A 23,248-nucleotide genomic window follows, 5' to 3' on the forward strand; every position below is an offset into this window, starting at 1 on the left:
TCTTTGTTGTCGTCACCTGCTATAGCACCCGAGCACGTGCGGCTGGCTAATTAGCTATTCGGCTGAACAGTATACTTCGCTATTAGGCCAGGACATGCTATTACCAAGCTAATTACGCCAAGTCATGGTAAGGCCGAGGTAATTACGCCACATCTTAAGGATACCAAACTGGTGAAGTCATGCAAAGCTAGAACCGGGAGAACTAAAGCATGCTAGCTGTGTAGCTAAACTATGCTAACCAACGTGACGTTAATCATGAGCACACAAATTATCAGGCTCATTAGCACTTACTAATACTATGGCAATCAGTACCGCAATTATCAGAATTATGTTCCATTGCTTCAGGCTGATCTTTGCTTTGCTAATTGCGCACGAGATATTTGCATTTTAATTGAAGCCTTATCATTGAAGACAAGACAGCTCAGTGTAATGGTCATTAAGCCTCGGTTAATTACTTCAATCAAACTTGACACAGAGATGATGCGGTCTTCACTTCAAAGCCGATCACACACATGAGTAGACGACCAACTAAAAACCTGCAAAGAAGCCAGGTTATCATAAGATTCTCCTTGGCCCCAGCCTTGCACAGGTAGTGTAAGCTCACCAAATTATTTCATATGCAAAGAGGCTGCCACTTAGCATTCTCTGCATCAGACTCTTGACAGCCAACCGGCAACATCACAGTCCCGAGCTGAACCAGGGCCTTCTCAGAATGAACGAGTTTCTATCCGAGTTGACGCGTCCATCAGTTTGATTGACAGACACCCGCAGCGGAGATCGGGTACGCCCACGACGTTTGCTCTTGCCGAGGAGCAGTACTCATGTCGAGCGGCACAATTTATCTATCAGCTTTATCACGCAGACTACGCACACACGCACGCAGAAGTAATGGTGATATCACCTCGTGACTACAATGTTTCCCACACAATTTCACCGCGTTCACGACGTTGCCAATCACAGCCGCGTTGTCGCCATGATGCGAGCGCCCCTCGTAGCCACGTGTCCTTATAATTATCTGCAATAGTTGATAGGAGCGAAATGAGCAGCTCAAGGGTGCTGCGTGTGCACACTTGCTGCCTTCGAAAGTGGAAATTTCCACGCTGTATGTGGAACGAATGAACCGAACCTGTCCGAAAGAGGACAAACACCCACGAACACGCCTGTGGGAGTGCCGAGTTGGCAAAAAGATAGCGCGGTGATTACGCTAACGTCGCTGCACTGTAAAAATGTTGACTAAGTGAATATGCTGACGTGTTCGCACACAGTGTTTCGGTGATAACCGCCGCCAATGTGCCACAATGCGTTTGCAACGCCACGCGCGTTCTTGCAGCCATTTTCATCAAAGCTGCTATCACGCGGTCCGCACTGTCTTCATGTCATGGCCACGGCAGATCAAGCTCGGAGCAAACTCGCCTGCCGAGAAGCCCGGGTCATTCTGCATCGCACCCCTGAAGTGCGCTTGTGATCACTGCGGCAAACACGAATGTGTGTTAGGATTATCGGCTTTAAATGAAACACAAACAGCGGCAAGCATTAACAATTGTCTCGTGTGCCCCGTACAGTCATCACCGTGGACATGCGCAGTGCTACCAAATAGAACTGAAGCATGCCTTTCAATGGTCATGAATGGATGGAACGCACTATGCGATTTCTAATACTTGCCGCTCTACGCATTTCATTTAATGCCAATGGTGCATTATATATATCCTTCAGTTCCGGGCATTTTTTCGCTTGTTAAAACTTAGTGCACAGCAATAAGGACAATAATAGATTCTTAATGGGATAATGTGCTATTGCAGCTCTTACCTCCCTTATCATTTTAGTGCTATACTGCACGAGGCTCATCACTGCAGACACTGGCTCAGCAGTCGACATGCTAAGACATTACGATTCCGTGACACCTTATTGCCTCAGAGGACCTTCCTCCAGACGGGTAGCCAGTAGCCCCAGCCCATTTCGCTCCATGTTGCCCCCTTCCACAGACCCAGTTTCACAACCAGTTCATGTGCTTTGGCATCTAGAAACTACAAGGGCTTGAAAGCGTGAAGAATGTTTCCGTTGGTGCTGTGTGCCACAATTTGTAAATTTACGCATGTAAAGGAGCATTGTGTAATTTCACATATACAGTTTTACTTGAAAGATAATGAAGGAATGAGATTTGGGTGCACGTTAAAAAACCCCAGGTGGTCGAAATTTCCGGAGCCCTCCACTACGGCGTTTCTCATAATCATATGGTGGTTTTGGGACGTTCAACTTCACAAATCAATCAATAATGAAGGAATGACTGATAAAGCTAGCTTAGAAAGAGTAATTAGCTGTAGTTCCGCGCGTGCGTCTACTGCAGGCACATCAGAGAAGGCGCCTTTGTCTGCGGACTGGGGACACAAATGTTAATTTAAGGAGCGACATTGACTCGTGACACCTCCCTTGTCATTAGAAACCACAAACTCCTCGGAGTTTTTTTTAAAGAATCACTTCGAGCAGGCCATCCCTCATAGTCACGCACGCTGATCGCTGATCATAGCCTACGCACGCTGATCGAAGAAAATGTGTGGAAACTACGAATACACCAAGAAAAACGAGAAGGGGCGACGCAATTTGATTGAATCACTTTTGATTATGGAAACACTTCTTGGTTTGCAGGAAACCAAATATGAATACCACCAAAAATACCCCTGTCGGTGCTATTGTCTGCCCCGCAGAAGTTGGCCCGCATGTGCCGGGTGGTGCGTAGTCGCAAAGGCAGCACTGCGTGCACAAACAAGCAAGCGACACCATTCGAACCTTGCAAGACGAGTCTCGCGTCTTTGACTTCGTTTTAATGTCACATAACTTAGTCGCCCTGTTGCGTTATGTGTACAAAATTGTTACTAGGGTATCATTTTCAGTTTACTTACTTTCCCGTAAAAACAAACTTATGCTTACATAAGTATACAGAAGGAGATTCCAGAACACTTGGCCGAAGAGGGACTTCCTGTCACTAATTGCGTGAACTATGTACAAGTAAAATGCTACAGTGTCAACGACGTGGAATAAGTTACACAAAAAATGTAATACAAATATAGAGATAGTCAAATTTTAATAATAATAAGTAGTACGAAATTGCCGTTTTGAACATGCCGTTTTCAAAAAGGAAAAAAAATTGTCGGGGGTGTCACGTGAACATTGCGTAATTGGGTGTAGTTTGGGAATGTGTAATTTTAATTTTACCTTTATTGTTCTTAGTGAATTATTGAAGTAAAAGCGTTGCCTTCCACAAGTCGTGGGACGTTGATTTGCGATCCAGTGCCTACATATACGCGGTGGCCAGTGAACGGATGTGCAGCTACAGCAGTCGGCTGCTAGTGTCAGCGTTCCGAGGCGAGAGATAGTTTGGGATTGCCTAATTGTTATTTCGCCTTTATTATTCCTATTTATTGAATGAAGGGGAGTGTTGCCTTCGAAGAGTGGTGGAACAGTGACGTGCGGCCTAGTGCCTACATATACGGGGTGGTCGGTGACTCGTTGTGCAGCTCGAGCAGTCGGTTTTTACTAGCAGACACTGCCTGCGTCGGCCTTGCGAGGCGAGAGAGGTGGGTGAGAGCATAGAGTTTCCCACAATACTTACTAGAGGGAACTCTGGCGCTAGTGCCTATGGGAGATGCAACGCACGGTGCTTCAGCGAGCATGGGAATGATGGGTAGTACATACATTTGTCTAATATTCGTACTTGTGGCCTGCGTCTGGCTCCGTGTGTGTTCGTGTGGCTTGGAGCTGTTTTTTCACGAAAACATAAATTAGCAAATGTTCACCGTTTGCGCTTCACAACCTTATTCTTTTAGGCTTACTATTTCGAATCAAGTCCCTAAGTTCAAAAGGGTTCGTTCTTTTTTTTCAAAACAAAACCGTGACCAGTAATAAACGAAGCCGCAAGTACGATTCGCCACCCGCAAGTAAGAAGACTAGGCAAATGTGTGTACTACCCATCATTCCCATGGTCGCTGAACAATCGCAGTGCCAGAGTTCCCTCTAGTTAATTTTGAGAAACTCTATGGGTGAGAGCACACAGATGGCACTAGATGCAAACATGCGGCACGATACACGAGGTGCGGGCATGTGCAGGGGGGCTGTGGACAACGCGGACGCACCACTCGTGACAACGTGCAACTTAGAAATGATCCGCATTTAAAGAGCCAGTAAACAGCCCTGAGGTTCAAAAATTTTTTAGAGAAAAATATGTGCAGTTTTTTTTTGCGAACATGCTGCCACAGAAATTTTGCGAATACGTGTTATATTAAGAAAGGTATGGTCTCTGGTCTCGCTAACGGTTTCAAAACTGGCGTAGTCGTGCAGAACTGGCACACTTCAAACATCCCTTTATTCAATCCGGAATGATATCACGGCACCAGGAAAATGTACAACATGTTTGTCACGCCGCCGCAGTCGGCGATGCCCGCAAAGCAACGCTCGCACAACTCCGTAGAATCGCTCGAACTGGCCTGGATCACGGGTAATGGGAGCGGCTACAGGGAGATGGCGCCACTAGTGGCGTGACGTCACTCATCTTCTCGCGTTGTGATTGGCTGCTGCCATGCGGCGGTGCGATGCTGCGACGAAAATATCTGGCCGGTTTGATGCTCGCCGCACCGGCTATGCGGCGGTGCGACGCGACGATACGTCACGAAACGTCACCACTCCGGCAGTCGTATCGTCGCACCGCACTCCTAATCGCAGAGACAATTGCACGTCTGTCTCGCGCTTAAGCGTCAGGTGCGAACTGTCGACCACAAACGATCAGGTCTTCGACGTACGTCGCTGGATGGCCGATTCGCTTTAGCCATGCAGCGCGTAGGGCCCCATCCTCAGGCGCCCGGTGCCGATGTTTCTCCGCTGCCCAGTCGCTCGATTTGTAGCCGACGACAGAGCAGCGCTTTTCACCCGTGTTGCTCATGTCAAGGGCGAAGTAAGTTCGTATGTGCACACAGGTGCTGTAGTTGATCGAGGAATGTACACGTGCACGCGACAACTGTGATGCTGGTTCTTTCACCGCAGGGCGAAGAAACAAGGGGCAGTTTCGTAGCTGTGGGTGGGAACAGGAACTGACGTTGCCTTCACTACTGTTTTTTCACACCTGATTTAGACAAATCGGCGAGCTGGTTCGGTGAGCTGTGTGCTACGTCACGCAGCCGATCGCCGAGGTGACGTCACTGTGCGTGCAAGGGGATCGATCAGGCGTAGGAAAGATGCGTGGGAATTGTTTTTCGAAATATAGGATCTGCACGACGCGCAGCGCTGTAATATTCAGAAAATGTGATCGCTGCGGTGTAGTCTACAAATTTCTGAGCTTGTATTGGGTGGTGTAAAAAAGAGCCTGTTTACTTGTCCTTTAAGGGCCCACAGAGCGATTGTAAAGTTTTGCCACTGCAATGATCGAAGGAATGATTTGTTCACACTGTCTTGTTCTGCCCCACACAGCATCTCATTTTGCCCCGCAGGTTGGGGCAAAATGAGACATCTGGAGACTTTTTTTATTTACTTTTAAAATATTTTTGAACGGTGATGACATGTCAGTGATCATGTAGCACATGGCTTGTATCCAATTGAACGTTTCTCATGTATAAATGTAGGAGTGAAATAAAAATAAGTATTCACTAACCTAAACTTTTGCCACATTTTAACCCACCCTAGCCTACTCTGTTTCTAAGAAAAAACTGTTCGTTACGTATTCAAAATCAACTCACACAAAAACAGCATATATGAATGCGGCTGAACAAATAGCTAAAAATATGTTCGTTCATGCATTTCAGAAGCGCATAAAGGAACGCCCCAAGGCACTGTGAAAATTGTTTAAGACAAACATAAAAGATGTCCCATCGATTCCGGCCCTCGGTAGCACCAGCACCATCATCTATATTTATGTCAATAATCCAGTATTTTCTTTCTCATTTTTCAGTTCAGTGTACACCCCTCGCATTAAGACGGCTGACCCTTTTGTAGAGATTACTGATGTGGAGTCGCAACAAATGAGTCATATTCTGATTGCCCAGCATGAAATAGAGACTATTATCAAATACATAAATGCCTTTGAAGCCACTTGGTCAGATAGTTTGACACCTGCATTGCTTTATTTCTGCCCGTAACAGTATCTAAATACCTGTGCGTCATTTTCACTAAGTCTTCAGAAGAATTCTCAATGTCCAATTACTTAACACTTGCTAACGGGGTGCCTGTTCACAAGAGTGGACCAAGAAGTAGAGCACTAAACTGTTCACCTGTTTAACTGACAAGCGTGGCATGAAAGGTATTTGAGCACGTTCTATTTACCAATTTTATTATCTATGTGAAGACGCATTCTTTAATTATTCCTCAGAAGCAAGGATTTCGCAGTCGCTAGTCGCTTTTTCTGTACAACACAGTTACTTATATGGACACACGACTCACCTTGTGTTTTATATAAAGGGTTCTCAGTTCACTGGCTTTTCTAAGAGAAACTTCGCTCAAACCCATCTAACAATCATGTAGTCTGCTTCGTCAAGTTCAGCTGATTACACGGGTACACAAAGCTTGGGCCAGGATCGACTTTACGAGAAGAAACTATCACCGGAAGATTGGATGTCCTTGTGGAGACCCTCAGCTTAACGACCACGGCCGGATTGGCGCGTCCCGGAAGGCACTCCGACGTGCGGAACACGACGGCGTTGTGTGTTTGTGGGAGCACGAACCAACAGACAGTGAACTTTGGACAGTTGCTTTGCTGCCACGGGACAAGGACTGAAGGTGAGCGATGTTTACTTCACTTTCTTGACCTATTTAGTGACACGACAAAATGCCGGCGGGAAAACTGTGCCAGCCTAAGCACTCCGACTAACTTGGCAGGAGCGGCGGTCAACTTTCCTTTATTCTGCCAAGCATGCCTGGCCAGGGCTGATCACCTTTTGTCGCCATATGGAAGTTGAAGAATCACTCACCGCTGACACGGACGCGAGTGGCGTCTCGTCTCGGCAGGCAAAGGATGACGAAGCGGCGACTGTTGACGCGACTCTCGGAAACGAGACTGGCGACGCGACTTGTTCGGAATGCCTTGGATAGACTGAGGATGCCTGGCATACCGTTGTCTTGCGCAGGCAAAAAAACAGTCAAAAGGCAGCAATCCAAGATGGAGAAGGCTGTGAACGCCAACGAGAAATCGAAAAGCGATCCATACGCCGAAAAACAAGAACGTGAAGCCACGCCGCATTTCCCACAGAGAAAGCGACGCGGCCTACCTCCTCTACCAAAAGAGAACCTCAAGATTATTCCGAGGCCGCATAGGGGTCTCTGGGTTAAAAACATATTGCGACTGGAACTCTCCAGGGCTGTGATTGATGCCTGCCAACGAAGCTTCAATGGCAATGATTTCTGTGGCGGGTTCACCCAGGGTCGAACATTGTAATCTTATCAACGCCAAGCATGAAGGTAGCGAGTAGACTGTGAGGCATCATGCAGTCAATTGAAGATCAGGAGACAAATACACGCTAACAATACGTGGCCGACCCCGAAGGTCTCTTGCGGGGAATAGTACACGGAATACCGGCCGGGACTTTGCCAGATGATTTAATAGAGAACTTATGTGTTCGGACTCAAGGGGTGAAGATTGAGAGAGCAAGAATGTTCGGCTCGTCTAAAACGGCGATTCAGGAGCACATTCACGAGCACGATTCACGATCACACTCACGAGCAGTGCGCTACCGAAAATCGTCTACATAATGGGTGCCGATTTATTCTGCTAGCCATACAAGCCAACAGTACAGGTGTGTAAGATATGCCTGCTAACCAGACACCGTACGGACGCCTGTCCAACTCGAAATGCCAATGTATGCCTCAGGTGCGGGGCAAGAGAACCAATGTACGGACGCGACTGCATCCACAAGCGTGTCATCTGTGATGGTAAACACCCCACAGGAGATAGTCTGTGAAAGAAAAAACTTAAAACGCCAGTCCTTCCAAGAAATTGAGGACTGATCAGCCAAAAGGCTGGGGAGGCAAGCCTGAATGGACCCGCGATGCGAAGTCGTCCGAAGAATTCCCTCCACTGAGGCTGGAAATGCCTCGATGGTTCAGCTCGGACCAGCAGGAACAGCGCCAGTCAAGGTCAAGCTCATGGTCCCGTTTGAGATCCCAGCCAACTTCGCGATGGAGATCTCGTTCAAGGAGTGACATGCAACACCACACTAACATGGCACCTCCAGCCCCTGGAAAATCCAGCCTAAAGAACCAACAAAAGTGTCACGGAGCTTCGGCCGAGATGGGTTCCTGCCAGGAATAACAAAACGCCCAAGCCGCTGGCCAGACAAACATAAATTAGGTGAGCTTTGCGAGGGCAGTCTCTTCCAATGCTCCAATAACAGAAAATTCACAATATAAGAAAATGTTGAAAGAAAAAATTGACCCTAGAGATCAAACAGCTAAAAAACGAATGGCCGAAGAGCGAAATGACTTACAGGCAGCAATATCTTTATTAGAGAGACGGCTAGAGGCTAAAATACGACCACGAAACCTGACAGAAATAGCTGGAGGATGTGACAGGAATACCGGAATATGTAGTCAGAAAACGACTTGTCAACATTCAGTAAAACCCAAACTTTCAGGGGGCAGCAGCGCGTCGGCAGAAGTTCAGGAAGAGATGTTTTACGCAGGTACAACCACCCCTACCCCAAGCACAGCAGTAAATAACCATGACCAAATAACGCAGCAAATACAGGTGCAGTTAGACGAAAACAGGGATGGTATAGCTAACGTTAATGAACTGATAGTCAATTTAATGATTGAGACAAAACCTTCCGTTGGCGAGAAATTAAAAACTCGAAGGCAGTGCGTGAATAGCGTTGTGAATAGCTTGCAAAGGGCGATAAACAAGCGCTCTCGCTCGCCCTCCGCCAGAAATAGCAAGCAACCTAAGGGAAATTGCGACGACGCGGAAGCACCCATATATCATGGCCAAAAATAACCAGATGTGTGGAACAAATAGAGATCTGGCAGTGGAATTGCCGCACTTTTCACAAACTTGCCGCAGCACTCCAGAGTTATATCAATGGGGCAATAATTAAACCTCACGTTATATGCTTGCAAGAAATTGGTGCGAGAATAGTTTAGCTTCAGGGTTATTACGTTTTTCAAAACCCAAATTATCCCCGCGTAGCGACGCTGGTGAGCAAGGTGATTGCTGCAACAGAGGAGTACAAAGGAACGCTACAGATCAACTAATGAGTTTATCCCCCAGAAGAGAGGCCAAGGAAGACTATAATAGTGAACTTATACAGTCCTCCTAAAGACAAAGGAAAAGAGTTCAATGAGCTCCTTATTGAGATGGTAAAATCGCAGGCAACGAGGACCGCCTCGTGGTTTTGGGTGGTTTTAACGCACCCAGGACCACATGGGGTTAGCCAAAAGACTCGCCGAAGGGAACGCGTCTCGAACATGCGGCGTCTAGGCTGTGCCTGAGTTTGATAACTTTCCCGATCGCGCCCATGAGAGTGGGAAACAGCGTATGTAGAGACACGTTCCCTGACCTCACTTTCACCTTCAAACTTCAAGGCGCATCCTGGACAAACCTGGAGCAAAATCTAGGAAGCGGTCATTACATTATAGCCGTCTCAACATCGCCTCCCAAACTGTGCAGATTGATAGGCGACGCGGCAATCATAGATTGGACTGAGTTCAGGAAACGAGATCGTCCACCCGACTTAGTACCGGACTCAATAGCGGCATGGTCTGAGTATATAAAGTCGGTACATGCAATCACTACGAAGAAAATAGCCAGAACCGTAGAGACGCCAGCAGTATACAGCCGTCTGCTACACCTATAGGAGAGCAGGCGCAGCCCACTAAAGCGTTGGAAACGTCGGTGCCTAAATAGGACACTACTGCGTAGGATCGCTGCTCTTGCAGAGGAAGCAAACGACTATGCAAGCAAATTAGCTACCAAGGGATGGGTCAAGTTCTGCAGTTCGCTTCAGAACACACTGAGCACCGCGAAAACATGGTTCATCCTAAGAAATATTCTTGATCCACATAAGGCCTAATTCACAGCAACCAGAACACTGCAGAGAATCGCAAAAACGCTTTCTGGCATGAACGACGACCCGGTGAAAGCCCTCAAGGAGAGATACATTGGCGATAGTCCACCAAGTAATTCAGCAAGTCCCATGAGTTACAGCGGAGCAAGAATCGAGAAACTAGACGAGCCGATAACAAAAGAGGAAGTCTTTGCGGCAGCCCAGGCAGCCAAGAGGAACACAGCCCCGGTGAAGACCAAATCACGAATGCGGTGATAAGGAACCTTAGCGACAAAGCCATCGAAGGCCTGACAAAACAATTAAAAAAATACTATTGGCTCAAAGGAAAGGTCCCTGCAGAATGGAAAACCGCCAAATTAATAACCATTCCAAAACCCGGAAAAAAACCTTCTCTTCCGGTGCTCAGACCTATATCATTTACGTCATGTGTGGGGAAGCTTTTCGAACGGGTCATTCACACCAGACTTCAGAATTTCATAGAGCACAGGGGGCTGTCTCCGGCCACCACGATGGGCTTCCGCAGTGGTCTCTCGACACAGGACGCTTTCCTCCTGACACAAGGAAAGGTCCTCAGAGGTGTTCCCAAGGCTGTAGAGCATTTGCTGGTTGCTCTAGACTTAAGGAGCTTTTGGTAATATCTCTCATGTAGCTATACTCTTAGAGCTAAATATAATTGGTTGCGGGGGAAAGATATATAACTATATAAAGAATTTTCTCACTGAGCGGGAGGCGACAATTGGTATCTCAATCGTTAGGTCTGAACCATTCCGAATTCCAAACAAGGGAATGCCTCAAGGAGTCATCATATCTCTTCTGTCGTTGAATATCGCCATGCGTCGACTCGCCGAGGCCTTGGACTGTGAACCACAGTTTGGTTATAGAAATATCCCACCGGACTTACTTCACGAAAATGCGGTGGCGCTGTCTTGGGAGGCAAAAGACGCTCTGCCTACCGCAGTTTCTGCTGGGTTTTGAATGATGCATGTGATGTTCTCAGTCAAGCGACGAGAAAAAAAACGGTATGCTGGCGAACTGTGTCGCGGTTAGATGTGAGTCACGTCTCACAACTTAGTTTCGTTTGTTGGCGCACATCGCAGCCCTCAGAGCTTGTGGCTTTCACAACGCTTGTGGCGTCTCACAACGTCGTTTTGTTGGTGCACATCGCAGCCCTCAGTGTCTATGGCGGAAGTTACGTGCGGACGTCGCTATAATTTTACCCACAATGTTTACATCGGCCTATTACCCTCTACGCGGACGACATTACTCTGTGGGCCACACGGGGTTCTCTGGCCAGAAAAGAGCAGACTCTGCAAGAGGCGGCACTGGCCGTAGAAAACTTTGCCAGAACCAGTGGTCTCCGCTGCGCACCCGAAAAATCGGTGGTGATCAGAATACACAGCAAACGCTACAAAAGGAACGGAAGAGTAGAAATTGATATAGAAAAGCAGAAAATTAAAGAAGTCACTGTCGCCCGGATTCTGGGTTTCTGGGTCCAAAGCAATGGTAGGGCAAATAACACTATCGGTCTTCTTAAATCGGCAACTAAAGAAGTGGCTAGAATGAGTCAGAGAATCACCTTTCACGAAAAGGGCGTGAACGAAAGTGATACTGTCCTTTTAGTGCAGGCGCTCGTAATGAGCAAATTGACATACAGCTTGCCTTTCCACTTGCTGAACAGCGAAGAAGAGCAAGCAGAATCTATCATCAGAGAGGCTTACAAGGCAGCATTAAGCTTACCGATAAGCACTCCGACACCCAGGCTTCTCGAGATCAGCCTGCATAACGCGTACGCTGAACTGAAAGCAGCAACATTGATCTCTCAGCGCAATCGCCTCAGCCAGACGAAGTCATGAAGAGATATTGATGAGGACGGATGTACCACTGCGACCCCAAAACTTGGACGATGAGCTGGTAGACGTACCAGACCCAGTTCGATGGCATATTTTAATCGCCTCTATCCCCAGGAACATGATCAAGGAGCGGCATCATGAAAGGCGAGAGGAGCGCGTAAAATGGATCAGAAAATTAGTAACAGGCAATGAGAACGTGCTATACGTTGACGCTTCCAGGTATAACTGGAAGCGCTGCGTCGTCACAATAATCAGCAGTGACACGAGAAGCATGGTGTCCAGCGCCTCATTGTACACTACATCGTTCACCAAGGCCGAGTGTTTCGCCAATCGATTGGCGATTAAAGTCGAGAGCGCAACGACGGTCGGACGTACATCACCATACTCTCAGATTCTCAAGAGGCGTGCCGGCTAATCATGAAAAGCCGCCTCCCAATAAACATTTGCAAGCTTTTAGGCGGTGAATGAAGCAACACTTGCTGGTTGGTCTGGAGCTCGGGACATGCAGTCCTAGAGGGTAACGAGAGGGCGGACGCTCTAGCTAGAGCGCTCACAAACCGAGCGGAGCAGCAGCCTTTCTCGCTGTTACCACTACCCAGAACTACGCACGACGGCTTTCGCAAGGAGGAGGAAGACGACCCAGCTAGCATGGTTCCACGAGAGCTTCTTGCTCACCAGCGATACACGCGGCAGAAATATGCCCCCCCCCCAAATATCTTAAAGCAGAAGACGCCATAGATCTCAGTAAAATTCAAACGTGAGTCTATCCAAATTTATTACGACTGCACAAAATTCATCCAACATTGTATGGGCGCGATTGTCCGTGGTGGTACGACTCACCACCAACCCTTTACCATATCTCGTGCAGTTTTGTTTAACGGCCACATGAACGCAATCGCTTTCAGCGTATGCATAGACTGGAAAACTCTTTGGGGCGTTGGGAGGCACTCCTCACTAGCTCGGACCCGGAGGTGCAACTAGCACTCCTGGACCACGTCCGGCAGGCGGCGCAAGCCAGTCGAGCCTTGGACACCCTTCTTTTTTCAGTTCAATAAAGTTATTTCTCTCTCTCTCTCTCTTTTCTGTTGACTGCTTGTCCCTAGAATAAAAAAGCATTTGAGGTTCTACCCCACTCTTTAATAATTGAAAAACTAAAAACGCATAGTGTAATTGATACAGTGGTCTATTGGGTAAAAAAAGTATTTAACTTTGGGGAATCCAAAGGTCGTTATCAATTTTAAGACATCCGGAAAAGTTGATAAGTCCTTTGGCGTGCTTGAATTCACTATTGTTCCTTGATGTACATGAACATATATTCTAAATTTACCCAGAAAATCGTCTCACCCATCTTATATTGTGAACTCTTTTAAGATAGGTCAACACCTTCGAGAAAGAAAATTCACAGTCTTTGTCCAAAAATTAGAATTAGTCAGCATTGATATTCCTCAGTCAACAAAATCTCTCAGATATCCTTGTTCACGATTACCATATTCATTATTTCTTTATCCAACGTCACCCGAAGAAGTGTTCACCGTTATCGATTTAGCCCTAGATAATTGGTATAATCAAAATTAAGACAGAGCTGATGTAGTCATCACTTCCAAGCAGATTGAATAGGCGACCGACTTAAAAGCTACAAGAAGCTTGGTTATCGCAAGGTCTTCTGTGGCTTCAGCCTTAAACAAGTAGTGCAAGCTGAACAAAATATTTTCGATGCAAAGAAACTTCTGAGCGTCTACCGCATCAAACTCTTGACAGTCCCACCGGCACCATGACAATCGAAAATGGATATACCCTAAAAAAAGGGGAGAGAAGCAAGAATGAATAAACGGGCTCCGTTTCTCCTTTGGCGCAGCAACTTTCTTCCTTTCGGGCGCCTTATCTGCCGCGCCCTCTTGCGGCAAGAACCAAAGTAGCAAAGAGTCTCCTGCTGTTTTGGAGTTTCTCCTCAACCACGAGGGTCTTGCACACGCGCATGCGCACGCCAAGCCTAGCCGGCCGCGGCCAGTCACGTGTGATTACTTTTACCTACGATTGATGCAAACAATACCGGAGTCACGTTTATTCTTTTCATTATTGGTGTAGAGTAAAATCCTTCATTTTTTATCACCAGGCACTCGCACGATGCTCCCCACGCATCCGTGTGTGTCTCATCTTGTTTCATATTACCTATTTGTCACAAATACAAAAAACTCTGCTTCCCTAGACAGTGTTTTTCATCTATTAGCTTAGACTTTACACAAAAAATTGATTTTTTTGGTGTCGACATACTTGGTAAGTATACACGTTTTTAGTTTCGCACGACACCAGTAGCACTCATAAATTCAACTAGGTGCATAAAAAACTTCACAGTTGATTTGTCAACATTCTAGGAAACGTAATACCACTGCACAGTCCCTGCGTGAAAGCACAATTATTTACAATAACTGGAGCCATACGTGCCGCTACCGACATACGATAATCAGGCACGCCGTCGTTGCGATAAGCGGATTAATTTTGACCCAATGAAGTTTTTTTTTGCCTCTAATGCAAACATAGGCACATGGGTGCTTTTTCATTTTTTTCCCATGCAAATACGGCTGCCGTGACCGAGAGTTGAACCAGCGCCCTCCAGCATAGTCCCATGACACCAAATGAGGCTATGCTACCACGGCAGATGAAAGCACAATGCGAAGCGGGCTGCAAACTTTTACCGAGAGTTTATTTGCCAGACTGGGTTATAATCATCAGAAACTTTTTAAACATCATCATAACTACACTTTTCTGAAAAGTAAACCAGTGGCTTCTGTCAATTGAACCAAATTATGAATCGCATGCTTTTTGAATTCCCGGTGCCAGCACTGAGAGTTAGAACGCAATTATGCACGCGAGCAGTATGCCTCTCTGGTTCACATGATTCTTCTTTGTCGTACGAAACGCAACACAATGTGCACTTAAAGTAAGAGTTGTGCACAGCAGGTAAGTACTAACACTCTCAGTCACCTTTGTGAAAAGAGTATTGCAAATCGAGAATCATAGTCACCAACACAGCCACAGCGCGAACAACACAATTGTGACACACACAATGACCGCACGTTGACACGCGAGGCGAATCGCGAGACGCATCTGAAGCAGAGAAGTATGTTGGAACAGCATACTGATATGTAATAGTAAATTAGCGAACTGCAGCGCTAGTTCCTCTACTCAAGTAATCAAGCTGCTGCGACGCCAACAGCCACTGCCATCGTTCACGAAAGAACACCGTTGGGTACGAGGTAATCTCTTATTTCTCTCGCACGACCCGCGTTTTAACGTACGTATACACCACTGAGACGGTCATTACCGCATCAAAAACATTGTCGTCGAAGGGCTAGTTGTGTAGTGTATCCATGGCTAATGGTCACAACTGTGGTAAGCATGTAAATAAAATATAAGCAAGCATTAACATGAAACAACTAAACAAAGTAGAAGAGACGACAGAGACCAAGTCTGGCCTGCATGCTGCGCCCTCTCCGAGCAACAAGTAGAAAAATAAAAAAAAGACGTGACCTCCGAAATGGCAAGCACGCGGCAAGCGTTTGCCTTCTTGGAGGCTTCACGAAAAAAGAATGGCAATGGTCGAGAAACGGTGCAGCCTTCGGAATGCAGTTGGCATTTTATGGATTGCTTAGGGTCAGCGTTTTTGTGAAAACCTGATAAGTTCTAGTAATTATTTTGTTCATCATTGTGCAACCATTGATAAACAGATATACTCGCAGCCCCAAGAAAGTGTTGGCAACTCTTTTGACGGGGGTTGAGGCTTGTTCCATATTTCACTTTCTTTTCAGGAGTGCTGGAAACTCTCTTCTGCACAGAGTAAGCACACTCTCTCGACAGAGCGCTGGTACTCTAGCTGAACGAGAGTGAACAAGCTCCTTCTTCAGAGTACAGTCAAACTTCTGAAATCGAGTTCTTACATCCTCTACAAGAGTTGCGCTATTCTCTCAAAGACGTTTACAATCTGGTAGGGCTAGGGTGCATTAAATCGCCCCGAGAGTAGAATCCCTCCTGCTGCGCTAGGACTAAGTTCTCAAAACATTTATGTCGAGCATTTTGTAAACCAATTGAACTGAATAGTTTGCTTCAAGATTACGTCACATATGCAGGATGGTAATCAGCAAACACATTAAAATAGTACGCAACGCAGCAAACAATGACACTGAACATATAGCTCTTGCGCTACGAACAATGATTCACACAGCAACTGGTATTTATACTCACGATGTCTAGCCCCCTGGCTGTGCGGGTGGTACTACATTTATACTACGTGTTTTGAAGAGCAAATATTTATCTAGCATGCGTAACTATCTAGTAGTCGTTAGGCACTCTGTAGGCACGTTGACCTTTTTTTTTAACTACATGACATGCAACGTCAATTTCAATACTAAATTTGAATTATCATCTGGTATTCTGTCATTTCAGCTCAATGCAGTAAAGCCAATTGTGCCGAAGCCTGAGAGGTGTACTGAGGCGCTTAAAAACACATTTGGTACGATCTGTCGGCAGTGCTGGCCGAAAAATAATCTACGAATGTTATGATCGGGCGTCCGATCCGACCTGCGATGCCACGGTGTGTACTAATACGCTAGAAAAACAACGCTGGTTGTCAAAACCACCACTCAAACGCATCTCTGACAATTCCCATAGTTTCGCTTACCTCGTCTACACTTTATTACAACAATGAGAGGCTTTCAAATTGCTCAAACGTCAACCTTCTCGAGTCGCGTACACCGATATCAGCCCTAGTAAATGTGACCCGTACGAGTACAACTCCTTGCGAATGTAGGTCTAGCTTACTGGCAGAGTCCCTCGTACATGCCATCGGCGCTTCTGGGTTCAATAATGTGCTATGCCGAGGAGTAAAAATGACTGTACTGTATATTCTTGCCATCAGCTAACTTGAATAAACTATTGTTTTTTACGTACGGTGTGCGCACAAGAAGCGATAAGCATCGATGCGACCCGCTTTCAGACTGCGGCGCAACGCACATGGGCCGCCGCCGACAGCCCCCGGGCGCACTCGTCGGCACTTCGCTGACTCATATATGGAAAAACAGACTTCTCGTTCAGTGTCCTTTTATGAAATACCACAATGAGACACTTTCACGCAAACGCAATTAGGTTTTTACCTATCAGCTACAATATATTTATTTATGCGCATGTTGTACCACCACTAAACGTAAAAAAGTTGACCAAAGCTTGGTTGTCACTTGTGCCATTCTGGTAAGTCGAAGTTCGTATCTATCTACACTGCATCAGCATATATTAAACGTCTGGTGTCAGTGAGTAATCAACGAATGGGCTGACTCACGAAATGTCCGCTAGGGTGCATGCAGTTGTGTCAACATACTTCACCACAAGCACCTTTTTTTTCAGTATCGTTCAGTATCTCCAGATGGTGCCAGGTACCACCTACTTCCCGGCTATGACACTCTTACTTCTGTAGCTACTTATACAACGTTGAACATCTATCTAGGGAAACTGCACTGCTGAGCTGCAGTGATTTAGCTGCGATTAAATTTACAGTTTCAAAGCACATCTCGTGGCCTAGGGCTCCGTAAACGCGTTGATAACGTTGATGATTGATTGATTTGTGAGGTGTAACGTCCCAAAACCACGATGTGATTATGAGAGACGCCGTAGTGGAGGGCTTCCGGAAATTTCTACCACCTTGAGTTCTTTAAAGTGCACCCAAATCTGAGCACATGGGCCTACAACCTTTCCGCCTCCATCGGAAATGCAGCCGCCACAGCCGGTATTTGATCGCGTGACCTGCGGGTCAGCAGCGTAGATAACGTCGCTATGCTATGCGAATCTGCAAAAAATAAATGCAGCAAGCCTAGCATGCACTCTCCGGGTGACAACTCGACAGAATCCGTGTCTTTCAAAGTGAACATTGCCTGGGTGGCCGAACGAAACCTACTAGTTCTGTCATTCTGTTTCGCAATGTTTTCATCACCACAGGTTCGCTTGCTTGTTTTTACAATAATTTCATTCGACATCAAGCTCAGTGGGACCATATTTTTGTAATTGTCAGTGCTGTGTACTCCTTATCAGTCAAGAATCAATGCGTTTGCTACGCCTACTCACTTCGCTAACCCGGGGTCAGCCATCTTGATTTTGATGGGGAGAAGAGTTTCTCCATGGCAAAAGGAAGCAACGTTTCTCCATTTAGAGACCAACATTGAGGATATCGTTGTTTCTCTCTAAATGGAGAGAACGTCACTACATTTTAATAGTGTAGTTGAATTGTGGCAAAGTAGCTGGAGTAAAATATCGCGTTTCTGGTCCGTTTTGCAGGGCGCTTTTCTCTTACCAAATGGCTGCTGTGCTGGGAGAGATGCTCAATTTCCGACTTCTATCAGATGGAGCCTTCCGTGTGTTCTCGTTGTCCCGCATCTTCTGCGGCATCGGCTACAGTGTGCCTTACCTGTTCCTCACATCACGGGCGGTTGCCGAGCTGGGTGTCAGCGAGACAGACGTGCGTACCTCATTTTGTTGCGCGGTCGACATTTTGTGCACACTGTAATCATGGTAACGTTTATGACAGAAAATATGACTTATTTTACTCATGAAATTAGCCCCACTGATTTTCTTGCTCAACCACATTCACCATTGCTCTCTCCCGCTTTTTAAAAGTGAAACACTTTTACATACACTCTGAGCATCTATCTATCTATCTATCTATCTATCTATCTATCTATCTATCTATCTATCTATCTATCTATCTATCTATCTATCTATCTATCTATCTATCTATCTATCTATCTATCTATCTATCTATCTATCTATCTATCTATTTATCTATCTATCTATCTATCTATCTATCTATCTATCTATCTATCTATCTATCTATCTATCTATCTATCTATCTATCTATCTATCTATCTATCTATCTATCTATCTATCTATTCATTTATCTATCTATCTATCTATCTATCTATCTATCATATATATGTTCATTATATTGTAAGGCAATGTTTTGCCTGCAAGACACTTTTATTAGTTGCCGAGCCTCATCCACACAACACTGGTAAGACTGATGATGATGAGTATGTACATATGATAAAATGACGCGTATGAATAATGCTCACACTTATTTTCCCCCCACGCGTGAGCGGCCAGCCCGGACGCGTCTTAGACGGAAACGAAACGTCGAACGAGTGGCTTCAGACGCAATACGTGGACAATCTCCGAACCCCGACCGTGACGATCCGAAGAAAGGTCGGTGGGAGTAACACGATAGTTCACTAGGGACGTTTTTTCATTGATTTTATAGGGTCTAATGAAGCGTGACTGAAACTTGTCACACAATCCTGGACTTCGAATGGGCGTCCAAAGCAACACTTCACCCCCCCGTACTGAAGGAGACGTCGCGATGAGAGCTGTCGTAGCATTGCTTGCGATCTTGCTGATTGGCTTCTGTTTTAAGGCGAGGCCGTTGCCAACATTCCTTGAGCCTTGTGACGAACTGCTCTGATACGGTTGCCGAGGCGTCAGTTGGCACATTTAGGAAAAAGACGTCAATGGCCGTACACGAGGTAGAAAGGCGAGTAGCTAGAAGTTCTTTGAACAGCGGTGTTATGGGCAAACGTCACAAAAGGCACAATCCTATCCCAGTTGTCATGGTTTGGTGCGATGTACATCGACAGAATGCCTCTTAGTGTCCGATAAAATCTCAAAATGTCAGCCCATTAGTTTGGGGGTGGTAGGCTGACGTCGTCTTATGTACTGTGCCACAGGTTTTGAGCAGGTTTTCGATTATGGTGGACAGGAACGTCTTGCCGCGATCACTCAGGAGGACGCATGGTGCACCATGACGCAATACAATGGCGTTGAGAAAAAAGTGTGCGACGTCTGAAGCAGAACTTGTGCGTAGTGCAGCAGTCTCTGCGTACCGTGTCAGGTGATCAACAGCAGTCACAATCCAACGATCACCTGCGGGCGTGATGGGGAGAGGTCCGAGTAGGGCGATGCCACGATGGCGCAAGGAGTCTCGGGACACGGGATGGGTGGCAGAAGGCCAGCAAGAGACGAAGTTGATCGCTTCCGCCGTTGACACATATGGCAAGATGCAATGTACTTGGCCACAAAGGTAGAGATGCCCGGCCAGAAGAAACGATTTCAGAATCCGGCTTTGTGTTTTGTGAAATCCCAAGTAGCCTGCACATGGGTCATTGTGAAAGGCTTCGAGGACTTGATGACGTAGAGAACGCGGAAGTACTGGAACCCAGCGGTGTCCATCAGTAGTGTAAACGTAACGATGGATCACATTGTTATCGAGCTTAAATTGCGGTAGTTGTCGGCGCAATGTAGAATTAGGAGTACGTGATATGCCATTTAGGCGTTGAATATTGTGATTGCAATATGAATCTTCACGCTGGCGTGTGGCGAACTCGGTGTAGTGATTTGAAGCCGGCGTGTCGATGAGCGGAATGTGTGATAATGTGAATGGTGACGCAGTGCCTTGCCCACCATGTGAGCAATCAGCTGACGTACTCGATGATTGCAGTGGAAGGGGGCAGCGAGAGAGAGCATATGCATCTTGGTGTCTTTCGCCAGACTTATAGATGACATCAAAATTGCACTCTTCTAGGTGGAAAACCAAACGACCGAGGCGACCAAACAAGTTTCTCAGTGACGATAGCCAGCACAACGCGTGGTGGTCGGTAATGACTGTGAAGTGGCGTCCGTAAATATATGGTCAAACTTTTTGCATGACCCAAACGGCAGCGAGGCACTCCTGCTCAGCTGTGGAGTAGTCCTATTCAGCAGCCGTAAGAGCACGACTAGCATACGCAATAACTCTTTCCCGTGAAGTGACATCCTGCTGCAGAAGAACTGCACAAATGCCATGGCCGTGCGTTGGTGTGCAGACATGTAGGTGCGTTCTCGTCGAAATGGCACAAAACAGGGTCGGACGATAAAGCATTCTTGAGGACTTGAAAGGCACGCTCGCAGTCGTCGTTGCAAGCGAAATTTGATATGAATGTCAGCAGCTTGTGCAGTGGCGACGCGATGGCAGCAAAATGACTGATGAAGCGGTGGAAGGAGGACGTAAAGCCCAGGAAACTTCGTAGGTGTTTCTGATTTTTTAGCCAAGGGAAGCTTATCACGGCCGCAAGCTTGCCAGGATCCAGATGAACGCCATCTTTGCTGATAAGGTGGCCCGACACCTTGATGTTCTTGCTGGCGAAATGGCTTTTTTTTTGTGTACGAAGTCCAGCATTAGAAATACATGTCCAATTTTTGTCCAAACGATCAAGATGCTGAAAAAAGAAGATGAGAGAATAACGATGTCTTCTAGATAACAGAGACATGTTTTTCATTTTAGGCCGCGTTAACTGTGTCGATCATGCGTTCAAACGTGCAGGAGTGTTACGTACCGAATGGCATGACCTTGAATTCATACAGCCCGTCTGGTGTTGCAAAGACAGTTTTTTTTCTTAGTCCGCTTCGTGAATAGGTAATTGCCAATAACCAGACCGTAAGTAGAGGCTGGAGAAAACTTCAGCGCCTTGCAGAGAGTCAAGTGCGTCATCGACTTGTCGCATCGGGTAGACGTCTTTACGTGTGATCTTAATAAATCGATAATCAACGAAAATACGCACCGAACCATACTTCTTTTGGACTAGCACTACATGTGATGACCACAAGCGCCACAAAGGCCGGATAGCATATCGTTTGAGCATATCAGCAACGTTGTCCTCGATGATTTTCTGCTCTGCGGCCGACACTCTATATGAGCGGCGGTGTACAATAGTATTGCCTTCCTTTTCAATTCAATGCACGGCGACAGAAGTGTGACCCAAAAGCTTGGAATTGACATCAAATGAAGCACTGTAGTTTCGAAGCATACCCAAAAGTTCTCGCTTTTGCGCTGACGTGAGATCGGGTTTTATTGTGGCTGTTAAAGCAGCCATTGTAGCATTGTCATCAGCACTCGTAGAGAAAGATGGCAAGTCTGCGTCAAGAGGCACCAGAGAAAGTGGTGCGGTATCTGTGAAGCAAACCACACTGGTGCCGTGGGACAGCGCAACAGGCAATGAAGTAGGGTTAACTGCCGTAATTATTGCTCTACCATCACGAAAGCGCACCAGGCTAGGAGCGATGGTAAGTCCATCAGAGATGTAGCGTCCACACGATGCTAGAAACACATCACCAGTACTGATCTTATGTGATGTCAGGGTCAGAATATGCTCATTACCTGGAGGAATAAAACAGTCAACAACGGTGATGAAGCGCTGGCTATGAGCATAGTTATCAGACGAAAGCGCAGTATCTAACATGCGAGTGACCCTCTGACGGCAAGATATCACGGCTGAAGCTGAGGAGAGAAAGTCCCATCCTAAAATGAGCGCATTGATACAGGTTGACAGAACGAGGAACTGTATATGGTGAAGGATGCCCTCAATAAAAACTCGTGCTGTGCAAACACCAGAAGACTGAACAAAAACCACGTTAGCACAGCGAAGGGGAGGGCCATCATATGGTGTCTTCACATTGCGCAAATGGGAACACAAGTCCACACTAATAACTGAGAGCGACGCACCTGTGTCCACCAAGGCTTCAGTCCATATACCCTCAACCAACAGTGAAATTACATTTGAGGGGCGTTTCGGAGGAGTTCGATGCCGTCCGCAAAATGGAGCATTCCTTCCTGAAACCGCACTGTTTAGTTTTCCGGGCGATGATCAGACGCCGTGGTGGCCGGACGAAGTGGTGACAAGAAACGACGCATAGCAACGGGGAGCGACGGTGCAAGGAGCGGTAGGTACTGGCTGCATCAGAGTGCTGTGGAGAGGGTGAGCTGCGTTGGTACAGTTGGTATGGGTGGCGATGTTGTGGAGCAGGAGCAAACTCATTCCTCCCGAAGGCACCACAGCCACGCCTTCCGTCTCGTTGACGTCGACAACAGAACCATGAGATGTGGCTGCGCATTACGCAATAATAGCAAATTTGTCGAGATGGAAGCCAGTCTTGGAAAGAAGGAGGCGTTGCGCTTGGTGCGAGGACTTTCAGTGAAGGCTGCATAGTTGACCCATACTGCTGTGATTGCTGAGAAGGTGACACTGCAGCCATCTGAGCGTACGTCGGCTTTGGAGTGGTATGCGAGCTCGGGACTTGCTCACATGTCATGGACACTAGTTCCTCCCTCACAATTTTGCGGAGGCTGCCTGCAGAAGGCGTCATGCGGAGCTCATAAGACGACGAGGTGGCCTGCAGTTGCAGCTCCTCGCGGATCATGGACCGTATCAACGCACGGAGCTCACCGTCATGGGTTCACCTGAGATCAGCTGTGTCAGCTTGTAAACAAACAAGTTGAAGGTCATCAAGCCGCTGACA

The 23,248-nt window shown here is 46.7% G+C and overlaps 1 protein-coding gene across 1 annotated transcript in view; it reads left to right on the forward strand.

The window, feature by feature from the left end:
* The window catches only part of LOC142765279 (monocarboxylate transporter 13-like), a 452,218-nt gene that overhangs the window by 300,080 nt on the left and 128,890 nt on the right, over positions 1-23,248 (forward strand). The window contains exon 6 of the mRNA XM_075866021.1: positions 18,203-18,383. Coding sequence (XP_075722136.1) covers positions 18,203-18,383 — 181 coding nt within the window. The remainder of the gene's footprint in view (positions 1-18,202; positions 18,384-23,248) is intronic.

The sequence above is a fragment of the Rhipicephalus microplus genome, chromosome 1 (assembly GCF_043290135.1).
Source record: "Rhipicephalus microplus isolate Deutch F79 chromosome 1, USDA_Rmic, whole genome shotgun sequence".
NCBI classification, from domain to species: Eukaryota; Metazoa; Arthropoda; class Arachnida; order Ixodida; family Ixodidae; genus Rhipicephalus; species Rhipicephalus microplus.